This window comes from Montipora foliosa, chromosome 9, assembly GCF_036669935.1.
Source record: "Montipora foliosa isolate CH-2021 chromosome 9, ASM3666993v2, whole genome shotgun sequence".
Taxonomy (NCBI): Eukaryota; Metazoa; Cnidaria; class Anthozoa; order Scleractinia; family Acroporidae; genus Montipora; species Montipora foliosa.
The window spans coordinates 21,566,085-21,581,084 of NC_090877.1; the positions used below are offsets into that span (position 1 = coordinate 21,566,085).

The 15,000-nt window shown below is 37.9% G+C and overlaps 1 protein-coding gene across 1 annotated transcript in view; it reads right to left on the bottom strand.

Moving 5' to 3' along the window:
- Positions 1-15,000, bottom strand: part of LOC137971234 (coiled-coil domain-containing protein 154-like) — a 34,304-nt gene that overhangs the window by 13,178 nt on the left and 6,126 nt on the right. Inside the window, exons 2-10 of the mRNA XM_068818012.1 lie at positions 13,876-14,503; positions 11,965-12,047; positions 11,317-11,412; positions 10,506-10,731; positions 9,388-9,516; positions 5,975-6,099; positions 4,897-5,023; positions 4,118-4,255; positions 2,470-2,589 (exon numbers count right to left, since the gene is read on the bottom strand). Of these exons, the coding sequence (XP_068674113.1) occupies positions 2,470-2,589; positions 4,118-4,255; positions 4,897-5,023; positions 5,975-6,099; positions 9,388-9,516; positions 10,506-10,731; positions 11,317-11,412; positions 11,965-12,047; positions 13,876-14,503 (1,672 nt within the window). The remainder of the gene's footprint in view (positions 1-2,469; positions 2,590-4,117; positions 4,256-4,896; positions 5,024-5,974; positions 6,100-9,387; positions 9,517-10,505; positions 10,732-11,316; positions 11,413-11,964; positions 12,048-13,875; positions 14,504-15,000) is intronic.

Sequence of the window (15,000 nt, forward strand, 5' to 3'; positions counted from 1 at the left end):
AAGGAAACTTGTTTGCGTAAAAATATGGAATGGAATGAATCTTACTAGTACGCAAATTTTTAGGTCAGTTATTTTAATTACCGGATATGTCACTCTTAAACCAAAACAGTTAAATTTCAATGACACGTTCCATTTTACCTACAGTAGTTCCAGTAAAGCTAAAGACTCGAATTGTTCAGTGAATAAATCGAGATTAGCGTGTGTGATTTCAATATACCTCGCCTCTGCTTTGGTGGTCAAAGGTCGACTTTTGTTGACAAGCAGCATGTTGAAATTGGGCCTCACAAATCCTCCGTTTCATTTACCCAAAAATTTTATTGAATTTAATTGCAGCAGAAACATTGCTTATTCCGATGAATATCGTCCCGTTTGAGAAAGCCATGTACCAGGATGCCTTTTTGACAGTCGAATTTCGCACAAATTTGGCACTCTGTAATCAATGTAAAAAAGGTTAAGTTTTAAAATTTGGTCAAAAATTCCAGTTTTGGTATATTGTACCGTTAGCAGCGCTAAACGGTGAAGGAATCAATCTAGTTGTGCCATGTTGTTTTGATTTTCAAGTTCCTCATTCGTTATTTCAAAAATAGCGATTCAAACAAGCAACATTTTGGAGTCGTTTTCACTCGCTCACAAGGCCCCATACCGAAAAAGTCGCCGTCCAGGTAAAATAATTATGGAAACAAACTAAAACATATTTTTCTAGAAATGGTTTTGGTAGTACTTTATTGTGACAAAGGTTGGCAATTTTCGATTTTTTTATCTTGCACGGTCTTAGGTGAAAATTGCTGAGAGGCGCTCTTAAAGAACTAACGAGATGCTTCCGTGAAGCATGCACTGGGTTGCCTGTGGTAGGTGTTACGGAAAATCAGAAGGCACTGAATTGTGTTGTATTGAACTACAGCATTCCAGTCTCTGAAGAATAACAAATAAAAGAGAAGCGAGAAACATTGGCTTCTGAGCTGACATGTTGATAATTTTCAAATTCCCTCACAACTTCTTTTCACCACAAGTTTAAGCGTGCCCTCTGAGCATCTGACAGCTTTGTAATATCAAAGTTCACCGAAGTTTATCTGTCCGGCGGGGTTAGTATCTGGATGGGAGATCAAAACAATTACCCCTCTTAAAACAGAAGCATCGGACCGAAAATACTATTAACGCTAACAAATGCAAACTCAGCAAGGTACAGATTTTGTTAGCTTGCTTTATGCAAAACAAGAACATCATTCTAAAAGCTTATTCTACGCAAAAAGTAGGTTCTGGAGGTAATTTTGAGAGTGGAAATCAAGGTTACGCGGCAGACGGCAAATACAAACTCACGATTTAATTAAGTTAACACACCAGAAAGACACTAACCTCATTTTGACAAGAAAATGCTTTACTATTGCCCTAAAAACTATCCAGTTAAGCTCGCATATCATAAAACATGATGAATTCATAAAGGCCACCTTTTCCAACGAACAATTTATTGAAACAAACAACATATTTGCTATTAGAGGTGAAAACCCCTTCCATTTCATTACGTGCGTGAAGAGAAGAAACTCAATCGTGTCAAATATGCGCAATATTGCAACAAACTAAATTTCAGGATCAAACCGTTTCCATGAAGAACCTTTTCCTTGAATAATGAAGCACAAAATACACGACAAGCTTTCTTTCAAATAATTCTTGGCTGTCACATTTCCAATTATTTTTTTTACCTGAAGACTGTGCAGAGTTGATAACAGATCCCCGTAAGGTGTTCGATTCGTTCTCTGTCTTTGTTGAACCCATAAGTTACCAGAGAATTTTTCATTTGGTTTCAGTGTAATACACAACAGCACACTTGGTAAAATCTTATTTCAGAAATACAGCTCACTTTGATTTCTGCTCGACGGGCGATAGATTGTTGTCGAAGTCCATTATTCGTCGCTTTTGAGATTCCAGATGTTGGTTTTTCACCGCCTGCCTAGTTTATCCAACTGACTTTCCATTATTGAGCTCTATAAGGGTATATTTTGTTTAAGGATCCACTAAAACGCCATTCGCGTTACATGACTTTCGACGCCATTGCAGGCTAAGTTAATGATTCTCCTGTGTCCACCAGAGAAATCTACGTATTTCCACTACCCTTATTATTTCCACTTACCCTTATTATTATTACTATTATTAATATTATCCTAAGAAAATACGCGCAGAAGGCTCTATGCACAAAGACACCACTTACCAGGGGAGTGACAGGCAAGCCTTTTACCGACACGGAAAAAAAATAAAACAAATAAAACAAACAAATCCCACCCACTTTCCGATTGGGATTGCCATACTGGCACTTGCTTGTTCCCCACACGGAAACACTTCCTACGCAAGCAATTTTTTTTTTTTTGTCTGGCGAGGAAAAGCATTTTTTTATACAATAATTATATCGACAAAACGATTCGAAGCCTTTGAAAACGAGATCAAACCACGGAATCGGGTTAAGTTTGGCAAATTCACCTCCTCTGGCAGTGGTCTCAGCTTATCATTCACATCTCTGAACTGCTGCTCGGTATCCTGACGCCAGCTTGCTACCAGTCCCGCGTTGATGTCTCGATCATCGTGCTCTGATTTCCCAAGCTGTTGAGAATTAAAATGAGCAGTGAGAATTCCAGAGCCAAATATGATCTTTTACAAGGACATAAAAACGCACCCATTCACAATTGACAAATGTTTAGTGGTCCCGTTTGGAATGCCGGTTTCCCGTTTTTTGACACCTAAACTATTCGGACAGTTCATAGACTGAGTTGATAACAACGCCAGCGGCGTAAGAACGAGGCATAATTTATTATGGCAGAGGACGATGACGACCACTAGGAAGATGATTATGACCAATTAGAAGATTGACGTTTTGGTTGGTTTTCACGTTACGTCATCGCCGCCATGTTGGTGGACGTAAAAAAAGATCTCTCATTTGCCCCTTTTGTTCGTCCACCAGCAATTGTACATTATTACGTCATTATCATCTGTGTCTCCAGAGACAAAGCATCTATTTTCGCCAATAAACGCGCAAGGGACATACGGAAACTGCTTAAGTAGAGAAATACATGGTGACGGGGCAGAGGTTCCGCAAAACAAATCAAAACAGGCTGATAGTGATAAAACGTGTTTGGCTTCTTTAAAAATATAAATATAAGCAAATATAAGTGCTACACGGCCAAAGTTAGGAAAAAAGGAATTCTTCCCTTTACTTGTACATGTTCATTGTTGTGACTTTAACATCTTCAGTTCCCACGACCTGCTCCCGTCTGACCTTGTAGGCTCAGTCGGTAGAGCAGCGGTGATCTAACCCGAAGGTCGTGGGCTCAATTCCCACCCCGGTCAGAGCTTTTCTCTGTCCTTGTGTGGGACCATTTCCATTAGTAGGGCTAACGCTCACATGGTACACATGGGGTAGAAACTTAGCACTTCACATTACACTCTAATCAGTCAAGTCTCTTTCAGCAGGGCTTGTCACCAGCATTTTTACTTAGGCCTAGCGATACAATTCCATTATTTAGAACTAAGTTGACCAGCCACGAGATGTGACATTCAGAAAGATGCACGAGATAACCACTGATCGCTGTTGTCATCTTCGTTATCACAGTCATCCTTCTAAGCCATGATGTCTCGAGCAGGTCCGATCGAACATGTCCATCGGTGATATGGGAACGGGAGGGTTTTCACAACCACAACCTCATTCACGGCTGATGACATCAGGGGAAGTTTGGAATTTCGTCTCTACTCTGTTCTCTCGTTTGGTGTCTTAAGGTGAGGTTTCTTCTTTTAAGAACTTCCACAGAAAAAAGTAGGAGATGATTTGCCCTTTTCACGATGGCTGACTGGAACTGTCGATTTACAACCGGGCGTAAACGGGTTCCGATTTTCGATATCTCAATAGTGAAATCGGAGAAGCGAGAACAGTGATAATCGTGCAATATCTTTAGGAGTGGAATCGGCAAAACGTTTGACGAATCGTTATTGGAATACCACGTGAAAATATTAATCAATTGAGATTGAGTGTACCCTCATCCAAGTTCGGTGCAATGGTAAAGACAGGAGAAGGGACTTGTCACTTAGAGCGGAAACAAAATAATAAGCAACGCAGATAGAATCATGCCATACTCACGTTTTCAAGCTTGCTTAAAGCGGCTTCTAATTCTGCTATTCTTTTGCTGAACTTGTTCAGTCTTTTGTCCACATCAGCATGTCCTTTAACACCAGAATTGTTACTTTTGTCCATAAGCGACTTCAGCTCCTCCTTGGCCTGGAAAATGACAAATCAATACTCAGAAAAACAATGGTATCGCATCTTACGTGTCGATCATTCAAGTAGATGCATTGAAAAATATCAGTGAGTAAATACCGGGGAGGCGCAGATCTTATGAATCGATAACGTCGCATTCTAAAGGGAGAAACGATCCTCCCAACTATATTCGCCGAGTCCTTGCACGGGAACACATGAGCCTAACAAATTGACTGCTCCCAACTAAGTGGCTTAATAGCTCATTGCACCGGCATCGAGGACGTCACTGGTTCGAAACCAGGTCTATAAGTCTTAAATTGTCCAAATAAGTGCGATGGCCATAATAATACGCTTATTTCTTTCAAGGTCGTATTCTATTGAGATCACATATTCCAAAGGCAACCAGCTTTGACTTTGATTCATGTCACGTTTGTATTGCAATACTTATTGTATTGTTTACTGTACTTTACAATGTTACTTTTCAATGGTGTAACTGTGCGTATATTTAAAAAATAAAATTTATTTTTTACAAAAAGTTTTGACTGATGACCAGGGAAATTTCTAATGTTAGGTTGAAGTGGTTAAATTCTCCCAACAGAACACTTCTCCAACGGAACCGTTTCAACAGTCGTCAGCAGACGCGTTTCTGCGTAGTCTTTTACCTTCTCCACACTTTCGGAGACTTGTGAGTTGACACCTTCCAAGGCTTGCTGTAATGTACTGATTGCCATATTTAATTTTTCCTCAAGCTGGTCGCATCTGTTGGACAATTTATCATTTTGCGACTGTCTGTTAACGAGAGATTAAAAGACAGAAAAACGATGAATGAACGAGTGAATACTTCAAACTAGCAGTAAAATTCGTGAAATGCACGCGCCTTCAATTCCTGTTTTGTCATCGACGAGGCATTTGAAAGAAGCTGTATATTTTGGGGAGAATCGTTTTGCGCTCTTTTCCGGTATCTGTTCAGTAAAGCCTGGTTTTCATTAGCATCGCAATCACAAGCATAAACGCAAGCACGAGAGCGCTTATTACACTTTGAAAACGGGCCTGACGCCGATTTCTGCCTCGGTCATCTCCGGTCCAAAACGGCTTTTGTCGGCCAATTTTTTCTCAGAGCTGCAAAAATGTTTTCAGTTCGTTTTAATGCTAACGCGTTCCTTGACCATATTAGGTAGAGCAGGTATATGAACTGATAGCCTATGTCCGGTGAGCCCATGAAAATGCTGGAAATCTGATATCTGTAATTCAGTTTTTAATAAAATGCAATATCAGTTTTGTGGGATATCAGTAGCCTTTCTTGATGGATAGCCTAACAGTGTAACTTCCCGGCGTGTACAGAACGGGGTGCCGGACGGTCACCCATCCAGGAATTAACCCCGTCAAATAGGACTTGACTTTCATTCGACAAGCCGTAACACTATCATATGTGATCGAGGCCATGTCTGCCAGTCCAAGATGGCGTCCAAACGCTGAAATCGTCTGGCATCACGATCGATACTCGAGACCCGCGGGACTGACACGCTTAGAATACGTTCTCCTTCGTCGAACGCAATAACGAAAGAAAAAAAAATAACGTCGGAGTGAGTGTCAGTGAGTGAGTGAGTGAGTGAGTGAGTGAGTCAGTGAGTAGGTCTGTGAGGAGGTGAGGGAGTCAGTGAGTCAGTGAGGGAATGCTCTGGTGGTGTTAAGATCCAAAAATAAAATATTAATGAATATTAAGTCGTCAAATAAATGTACCGTGACGTAATCTCAGCATGTAAGACTTGTTCTATTCCTTTTCTTCCTCCCTCCATTTGCCTCTCCAGTAATGAGATGGATTCATTCAAAAGTAAAAGACTCTGATCAACCCTTGCCTGTGCCATCTGAAAGAAAAACCAACATTGCATACCTGTAGATGATGAAAACTTCTGAGCGCCCAAAACAGAATTTTTTTTAGTTTCAATTAGACAAAAGGAACACTGGACTAGAAGAAAAATGAAAAGAATTAAGTAGAAGGTAAAGAAGGGTAACTGGCAAATTTTGGGTGTGTGTTAAAAATCGCCACTTTAAATTGGTTTAACTTTAGCATTAATTTTATAGTGGAAAAAATCGATTTTTTCATACAAATATTGAAACTCGAGGCTTTAATTGTGTAAAATGCCCCCAAAAATTTGGCGTAAGTATTTTCCACCTTTTAAAGGGTTCATTTTGTGTGCGTACTTTTCATTCTAACATTTTACCAATTCCAAGATTGCTTTAATAAGCTGTTAATTGAGCAAATTGAAAATCAAACTCAACAAAAGTTGTTCAAAAAAATATATTTATCTGTTCCTATAAATAATTAGTTTTTCCTTTTGTGTTTTAAGTAATATTTAAAGTCTTTGTAAACGTGTCTTTCAACATTTCCAATTTCAACTTTTTGAAAATTTATACAGTCGAACCTCTCTAATACGGACACCGAAGGGCAGAGCAAAGTGTCCGTATTAGAGAGGTGTCCGTTGTATAGAGGTCATGAATATTACGTCACTTCAAAGGCTCCATTGATGGTATTAAGTGTTCTTTAAATCAAAACTGGCCCAAACAAGTGTTTGAGGTGCATAATGGACAGCACAAATCGTTACAATACAAGCTGTACAACTCCAAAAACATATGGCAAACTATAATACAGTTTCCGAGCAGTAACATAACAGAACAGTAACAAGTGTAGCGAACACTAACATACAGTAGAGTATTTAATGAAAGTTCTTTGTTATTGAGTCATTTTGCGTTAAAGAAGTCTGTGATGTTCTTCTGAACAGCATTCGCTAGTCGTTTTTTGACATACACGACTGAGCTTTTGAAATAATCTTGCATAACTCATCAGCCAAATTTGATTCAATGACGGGAAGGAAAGAGGGAGAAAAAGGAAAGCAGCAACTGGAGAGTCTTCAAATAATAAGAAATCTTGATGATAATTGGCAATGACATGTCGATATATAATTTTTACTGATTGAAAACAAATGATACTGTTATCGTATGAACAATGAAACAATTGATTACACTTAATGATATGTAACGACAAACAGGAAATCGTATTGAATAAGAACTGTCATCATTGGAGTGTCCGTAATAAAGAGGTTAAGTTTTTATGAATTTTCTCTCTGGGGCCGAGATTTCGTGTCCGTTGTCCGTATTATAGAGGGTCCGTATTATAGAGGTTATTTTTACAAAGAATGTATGGGCATTTTCTCGGGACCAAGTGAACTGTCCGTATTAGAGAGGTGTCCGTAAGGAGAGGTTCGACTGTATTCATACTTACCACAATTTTTACGTTTTAGTGTTTTCTTAAAAACTCAATAAATTTATTTTTAATTTGTGAACCAAAATCACAAATATCAACATTTTCTGTTCTAATATTGAAAGATCAAATTCACTCTTTTGCGTAGTCTTTCAATGCTGAATTTTTTCCTATAATTTTTACTTATTTTTCTTCATCTTTTTCATTTCTTTCATCTTTTTAATTTTTTTTATCTTTTTCAACTAAAATAAGTCCAGCAATTTCACAATTTTATTTTATTTTTTCTTCTATTTTACCTATTGTTCATTTAATTCTTCTTTTTGCATTTCGTTTCCCAATTGTTGCAATTCCTCTTCATCTTTTTTCCTTGTTTCTTCATTTCTTTTTCTTGTTTTTTTTTATTTTTGGATTCACGGCATTTTTTTACTATAGAGATTTTTTTCCTGATGTATTTATACTTTTTTTCCTGATTTTTGTATATTCTTTTTCTAACTTTCCAATTTTTTTTCCCAATGCCGATTTTTCTTCACAAAACACCTGCCTTGTGTTTATCCAATAAAATGATTACACAAATTTTTCTACAAGTTGTGGAAAAATCTGTGTAATTTTTCTTTCAGCCAGTGACATTTTTTGTATATTAAAGAACTTAAGATTACAGTCAAACCTCGATTATCCGGACCTCGATTATCCGGATTTCTCGAATATCTGGGCTTTTTATCTTGACATGAATATTTATTGGTAGCCGTACTATTTTTAAAACTACAGCGTTGAAAAGTGTTTTGCTTTCAAGGACGCTTTCAAGAGCAAAAGCAGCGCACGCATGCGCCGTACCTAATGAAGAACTTTCAAATGAGTTCTGATTGGCTTAGGCCCGTTCCAAACACTGCTCCAGTCATGTGCCGAACCTAACTCAATAAACTTTGACTTAAGAGCGACTTTAGAGCAACGACTGATTCACACGTCGTACCTTGGGTAAGGGGTATAACTTCTGGGGTATAACTTCTAAGTTATACCGAAGTTAACGTTGTTTGCCGCTCTAAACCTAACCTGCCAAAAATATTATTTCTTTTGAATTTTTTTATATTATTTTGAATTGTATTTTTTTCTTTTCTGTCTGCAATTTTTTGCTTATTTTTACTTGTTCAAAACTTTGGGGGCAAGTTCTCCCAATATGCCGTGGGGTTTTCAGCGCTTTTAGTCACACGTGCCATTGGCACGAAATATTCAACATGTTGAATAATTTTAGGCACGAGTGAACATTTTCTCCAAGTATGTGCGAGTGAAAAGCTATCGCCTTACCATCTTACACCAAGACACATGCGTAGTGTTGGAGATAGGACGAATGATCTTTGTCCATAAGACGTAAGGTGTCCTTAATAATCAAGAGTTATGTGAGAAATCTTTCCCAACGTCTTCGTCTTCGTCGCAGTTAGTGAAGTAAAAGCAAATTTTCATCTTCTGATGAGCTGGAGTCGGGGCTTGATTATTATTCTTTCTATACTTTATGGGCCACGTTTGACAACGATAAGCGTTTAAGCACAATACGCAGCGTCTTGATGTAAGCCTAAGGCAATAGCTTTTCACGCGCGCACACTTGGAGGAAATGTTCACTCATGCCGAAAATTATTCAACATGGAATATTCGACGCCCATAAGGCACAAAACACAGGTCACAGGTCATTGTTTTACCATTACAGATTGTATCCTAAACATTCATAAAACCTTAGGTCTAAAAACGTTTGTTTAGGCCTAATTAGGCCTAAGGTTAGCTTTTATAAATGTTTAGGATACTTTCTGTATTGGTAAAACAATGACCTGTGACCTGTGTGTTGTACCTGCCGTTTAAAATGACTGTTACTGAAGGATGGCAAAAAAAAAACAGCTTGAGAGTTTACCTTTTCTGACTGTCTGATGGAATGTGCTTCTTCATCAACATAAGCTTTGAGCGACTGCCAACGTTTTTCCATTTCCTCTCTTACTGATGTCTCAAATACCAGTCTTGTTGCTTGCTCCTCTCGCAACCTCTGAAAGGAAATGAAAGGAACTTTATTTAAGTGTCTAGTCTTCTAGCGCAGGAGCACTAATTGGGAACACTGTACACTGAAATCAACAAATTAATGCAAGTAAAATCAAATGTTGGTTTTTGAGGAGAGGAGAAAACCGGAGTACCCAAAGAAAAAACCTCTCGGAGCAGAGTAGAAAACCAACAAACAAACTTATGTTACTTGAAAATTATATTCAAATAACATAAGGAATGAGACTATGATAAACATACTGATAAACTCTTGGTCCGACTTGATAGTAACTTTGCAGGACACAGAGACTGATGTGAATTGATATCAATATTTATTGCATGAACAGAAGGGTATGCACCACATTGACTTAGTTAGGGTGTACTGGACAAGTATGCGTCTTGTATATCAGATAAGAACTCTTTGTTCTTCCCTCCTCGTAAGGGGAAGTGTTGTGTTATTGGACTTTTGTAAGTCGCCCATCACTACATAATATTGAGTGTTTATAATAGGACTGGCAGAGAAGAGTAAATATGAGTTTCTATGAGATTTCATTATTAATCTGTTTTTGATATATGAAAACACCTCAAGCCCAGTCAGCCCTGGGGATGTACCCTGAAGGAGTGAGAATATGGAGAAATATAAAAGTACTCATTTTTTACTGTCTAATGAACTCTAGAGCAAACTTAAGGCTTATAAATTAAAATTAATTGCCGATATCTTGATAGTAATTCTGTAGAATGTAGTACAATGAGCTAAGTTCAGAGCTACAATCACATTTTACTGGTACACAGTAGTATGCAAGCAAATCAGGGCAACAACAGCAATAACACGAATGTCTTACTGCAGAATATACTGACTATACTCCTCTAGCATAAACGTATCTGAAATACTTTCCAGGGTTTGTGTTGGAGGTCATGTTCAAGACAACTACCAAGATGAAGAATCTCCATTGCCAGCCATTCAACTATGCTATCTTGTAAATTTATTACTATTCTTACCTTCTCTAACAACACAAATTTAGCTTGAGCATCCTCTCTGAGTCGAATATCTTTCTGTAACATCTTTTTGTTTTGCTCTTCATTAATTTCTGCCAGTTTAATGGAAATCATATTTCTTTCATTTTCCAGAAGGTTTTCTCTCTCGTTGGAGTTCATGGTAGTAGCATACATTTCTTCCTCCCTCTTGAGGTTACTTTCCTGTACAACTGCTTTCAACTTCTCAAGACTAATAGAACAAAATTAATATTAATCCAGCGGACAAGTCAGACCAGTTTTGTCTCACTTCATTTGATGACCCCTTGCTCTCTGTCAAGTTTAACAAGATATTTAATTATTTTTGTCCCCTCAAAGCCGTGCAACCCAAGAGGATCTCCTTACTTGTAATTTGAACACAGTCAGAGTAATAAACTTAATTTAACACAATTTTTGTCAGCTCCTTTATCTTGTAGACCCCTTGTATATTGTTTGCAATAATTAGGTTCAAATTATTTTTTCTGTTCTTTATTGGGTCAAATCCTCATATACGCCTAGTATCTGACCAGCAAATTATTGGTGAATCCATGACCAGTTGCATGATATCAAAATTACAGCTCTAGTGAGGCCCAAAATGTCTTAAAAGTCAGAGTTACTGAGGTTTGACGGAATTCGGCATGGGATTGTAAAAGTGGCGAAAAAATGGTAAACCCGTTATGTGGGAGTCACACAAAATTCCTTCTGCTAATGGACTGACAGTACACACCTCTTATACAGTGTCTGAGCCAACTAAATCAACAATTGAGGTTATAAGGATTGGATATATTTGTCAACTAACTTGAGTTGGTTTTGCTGGTTTGCAGTCCTCCTCTCGTTCTCCTCTGTTTCAATACGTCTTCTGAGTTCTAAAGTTATCTCTTTCACATCAGCTAATCTGCAAACAGAAGTAGAGTTCTTTAAACTTCATCCAAAACAACTCATTAATAATTCATGGTCAAAACAGCCTATCAGATCACTGAAAAAACGTCAAATATATGAACTTTAGAAACTGATAATTAAACATTCCTCAGTAGAATTCTTTATACAGACTAATAAGGGCTAGCTTGTTTTCTTTCATCATAATAGACCTCTTTCATAATGGCAGCGAAATATAATATTGTTTTTTTTAAATGCCAATAAGCCTTTCTAGCCTCGCTACAGCAAGCAAATTTCAAAAGAATTTTTGTGTCAAAATGAGGGCAGTAGGTCTAATTAACATATTTACAAAAGAATGCAAACATGGTCGCCATTTATGAAAGTGGTCTATGGTCTATGTAAGGGACGCTTTTGGGGAATGTTTTTGAAGCCATTCAAAAAAACTCACAGGTCATGTTTTATCGGGTTCTAATTGGTTTAATACCCAATAAAACAATCCTGCTCTTGTACTAAACAGTAAGTAAACAATAATTTATTGGTTTGTACAATAAGCCCGAAAGCCCATTTCTACCTGGCCTCAACGGCATTCTTGAACTGAAACATGCTGGCTTCTTTTGAGTCTTGATCATCACGATGCTTATTTAAGGAAGACAACTGAAACATGAATATAACCACTATTGACAAAAGTACATTATCATGTACAAGAAAGGATGCAAGCCAAAACATACAAGCAAATTCTAGGCAGGAAAAGGGCTAATTACCTTCTGAGCTGGTGAAACTTAATTAATGAAAGAGAAAAAAAATTCTCCTTCGGATTTCATTATGTTACCCTCATTTTCTGTAAGTGCAGAATGTTTGTTTGTTGTGCTTTTTATTTCTAAGAATTCGACCATTATTTCAAGACTAAAAACAAAACTATTATTTTCCATTGCACTCTAAATATATGGACATAATAACGACCTTTACATCGGAGGAGCAGGGGCCCGTTTCTCGAAAGTCCCGAAAACTTTTCGGACCCGAAAAACCATCTGTGAAATTGCCAACCGCTTGTTTTGGAGACCCGATCTTTTAACATGTTTTCAAGGTAACAAAAAAAAAATTAACTATGAGGTTTGACGAATTAAATTCTCTCCGTTCTTGAGATACAAAGGAAATCGTGGCACCCGAAAATGGCCCGTAAAGTTTCGGGACTTTCAAGAAACGGGCCCCAGGACGGCAACGCGTACAAGTTTTCTGTACTGAGCATGCGCATAAGGCTTGGACGACATTTTTCTAAGTGCGCGTCATGCTCAAAACGGAAACTCGGGTTGTTTACCATTTACCAAAAAAATCCGGAAATTTCGCTTGTAATGTAAATGGTAAGCCTATTTTGGTCTTCCCAAACAGAAAATTTCCGGAGAAAACGGGATTTCTCGAAAGGTAGTCCAAAATTCCCAAAAGAATTTCCAAACGGAAAACGTGTTTACCATTTGCATTCCTCCATTATTTTGCTTCCCTCCAGACTCTCGGTAAACCTGAACGAATTTTGCAAATGGTACACGCCTATCCCAGCTAAATTTCCCATTCGGGAGTTTTTTGCTTATCATTTGAAGAAATCTATTACCATCCTGTTTCTGCTTGTATAAATGGTAAACAACCTCGTTCTCGTAGTCGTCCTCGTACTCCGATCTAAAGGTCCCTAATGGCAGTGCTGAGTTCATTTCAACGGGCACCTAAACTGTCATGCTTTCTGCCAAAACATTTGGATAACATTTATTGCTAGATGGCTCACCTCAAGAGGCCCTGCTTATATGTACATTGAATCACTGTTTTGAGTAAACTAATACCATTAGCCATTAAACCTTGACCGGAATAGTCTGCAAGTCATTGCCTCCTTGAGTTTCTTGTATCTCTTTTTTTTAACAGAGCAAACATTTCTATGACTTCTGATTTACGTTAATTTCAAATCATGTAGAAGTTGCTCAAATATATTTTGGAGTGGAGCTTTTCATAGAAAAAGCAAGCAAAGAAGCACATTCCTGTTGGGGACCACCATTAAAAGAGTGTCCACTTACAAAATTCTTGGGGTGCATATTAGTGAAGACCTCACCTGGAATATGTATATTAATTATATATTTAAGAAGGCTAACCTGCGAATGCTACATGACTCCTGAAAAAATTAGGAGTAGAAATCAATGACCTTGTTCAGATCTACTGTTTGCTTATAAGATCAGTCTTGGAATATGCTTCGCCTTGAAGTGTATTCTGACTTGCCAGGCTATCTGGAGTGCCTGTCTGTTTGCAAGGAACAGGCCTGCATTAACTTTGTCAACAAGGCAATGGAAATGCTTCCACTATAGCAATTGTACTCAACTAGGTGTGAGCTGAAATATACGCATGTTTCACAGAAAGGCTAGAATAAACTTATTTGGGGATGACTCTATCCAAGAATTTTGTAATTATGCTACAGGACAAATGTAGGTATGTAACCATCTGCACTTACAGCTGTGCCAGTATCACTCTCAATCTTCTTTATTCTCTGCCTAATTTCCTGTACCACAGTCCCAAACTGAACCACTTGCACTTCATGTTTACTTTTCATTGTTCTGACATCATCTGTCAAAGCTCTCATATTTTTTTGAAGCTGCTCATAGTTTTCCCTTGTGTCCTCTAAATCATCTTTCAAACGCTCAACATGAACTGTTATCTGCTCTCGTCTGCTCAACAACTGCTGTTGATTTCCCATTAGAGCTTGTTCCACTTGTTTGGTGTGGTTAACTAAGGACCCCACAGTACTGTGTTCAGATTCAATTTTCCCTTCAGCATGTGCCATACGCATCATCATTTGCGTGTATAAATTATTCGTTGCTTGAATTTTTTTGGCAAGTATAAGCCTTTCTTCTCTTTCCTCTCTCAAAGTGTCTTCGTTGCGTCGTATACTCCCTTTAAGCTCTCCCTGTAATCGGACAAGTTCCTCTAAAAGTGCTTTATTTGACTGTTCACCTAAATTTACTCTTCCCTCAAGATGTCTTAAACGACCTCCCTCTTGGATTGGGCTGTTTCGGCGGCCCACCTTCTCTGAAGAACCAGCTATCGCTGGTAATGGATAGCCTTCTGGTCCTCCCGTTTCGCTGTTTGAAAAATATTCCAAGAAATATTTTAAAAATTAACATAGGTCGCAATGGTATTGTTATAAACTGATATGACGATACACATGTTCAAATTGGCATAAGTCATTTTGCTTTGTTTTTCGATTTTTCTCAATATTTGGACAAAACTTTATTTTTGAAAGGAAAATCATTACAAATCCATTTGCCATCTTGTCCCTCTTATCTCCAAGGCTCCCAACCCCCGTCCTACCACCCACATATCTGATTTGGTATCATGCGAAATATTAAAGAGATCATAACATAGAGGGCAAAATTACTAAAATTTAGTTATTTTGCCATCAATGTTATGAGCTCTTAAATATTTCAAATGATACCACATGCTGATTGACTGAGACAGAGGGCATTCTTCATTCATTTTGGTAATTGCCCCAGGCAAAATTACTTTCATAAACTTACGGGCTGGTTTCATTGCTGGTGGTGTATCGGTTTTTAGCGTAAAATGTACCGAGGAATTCACT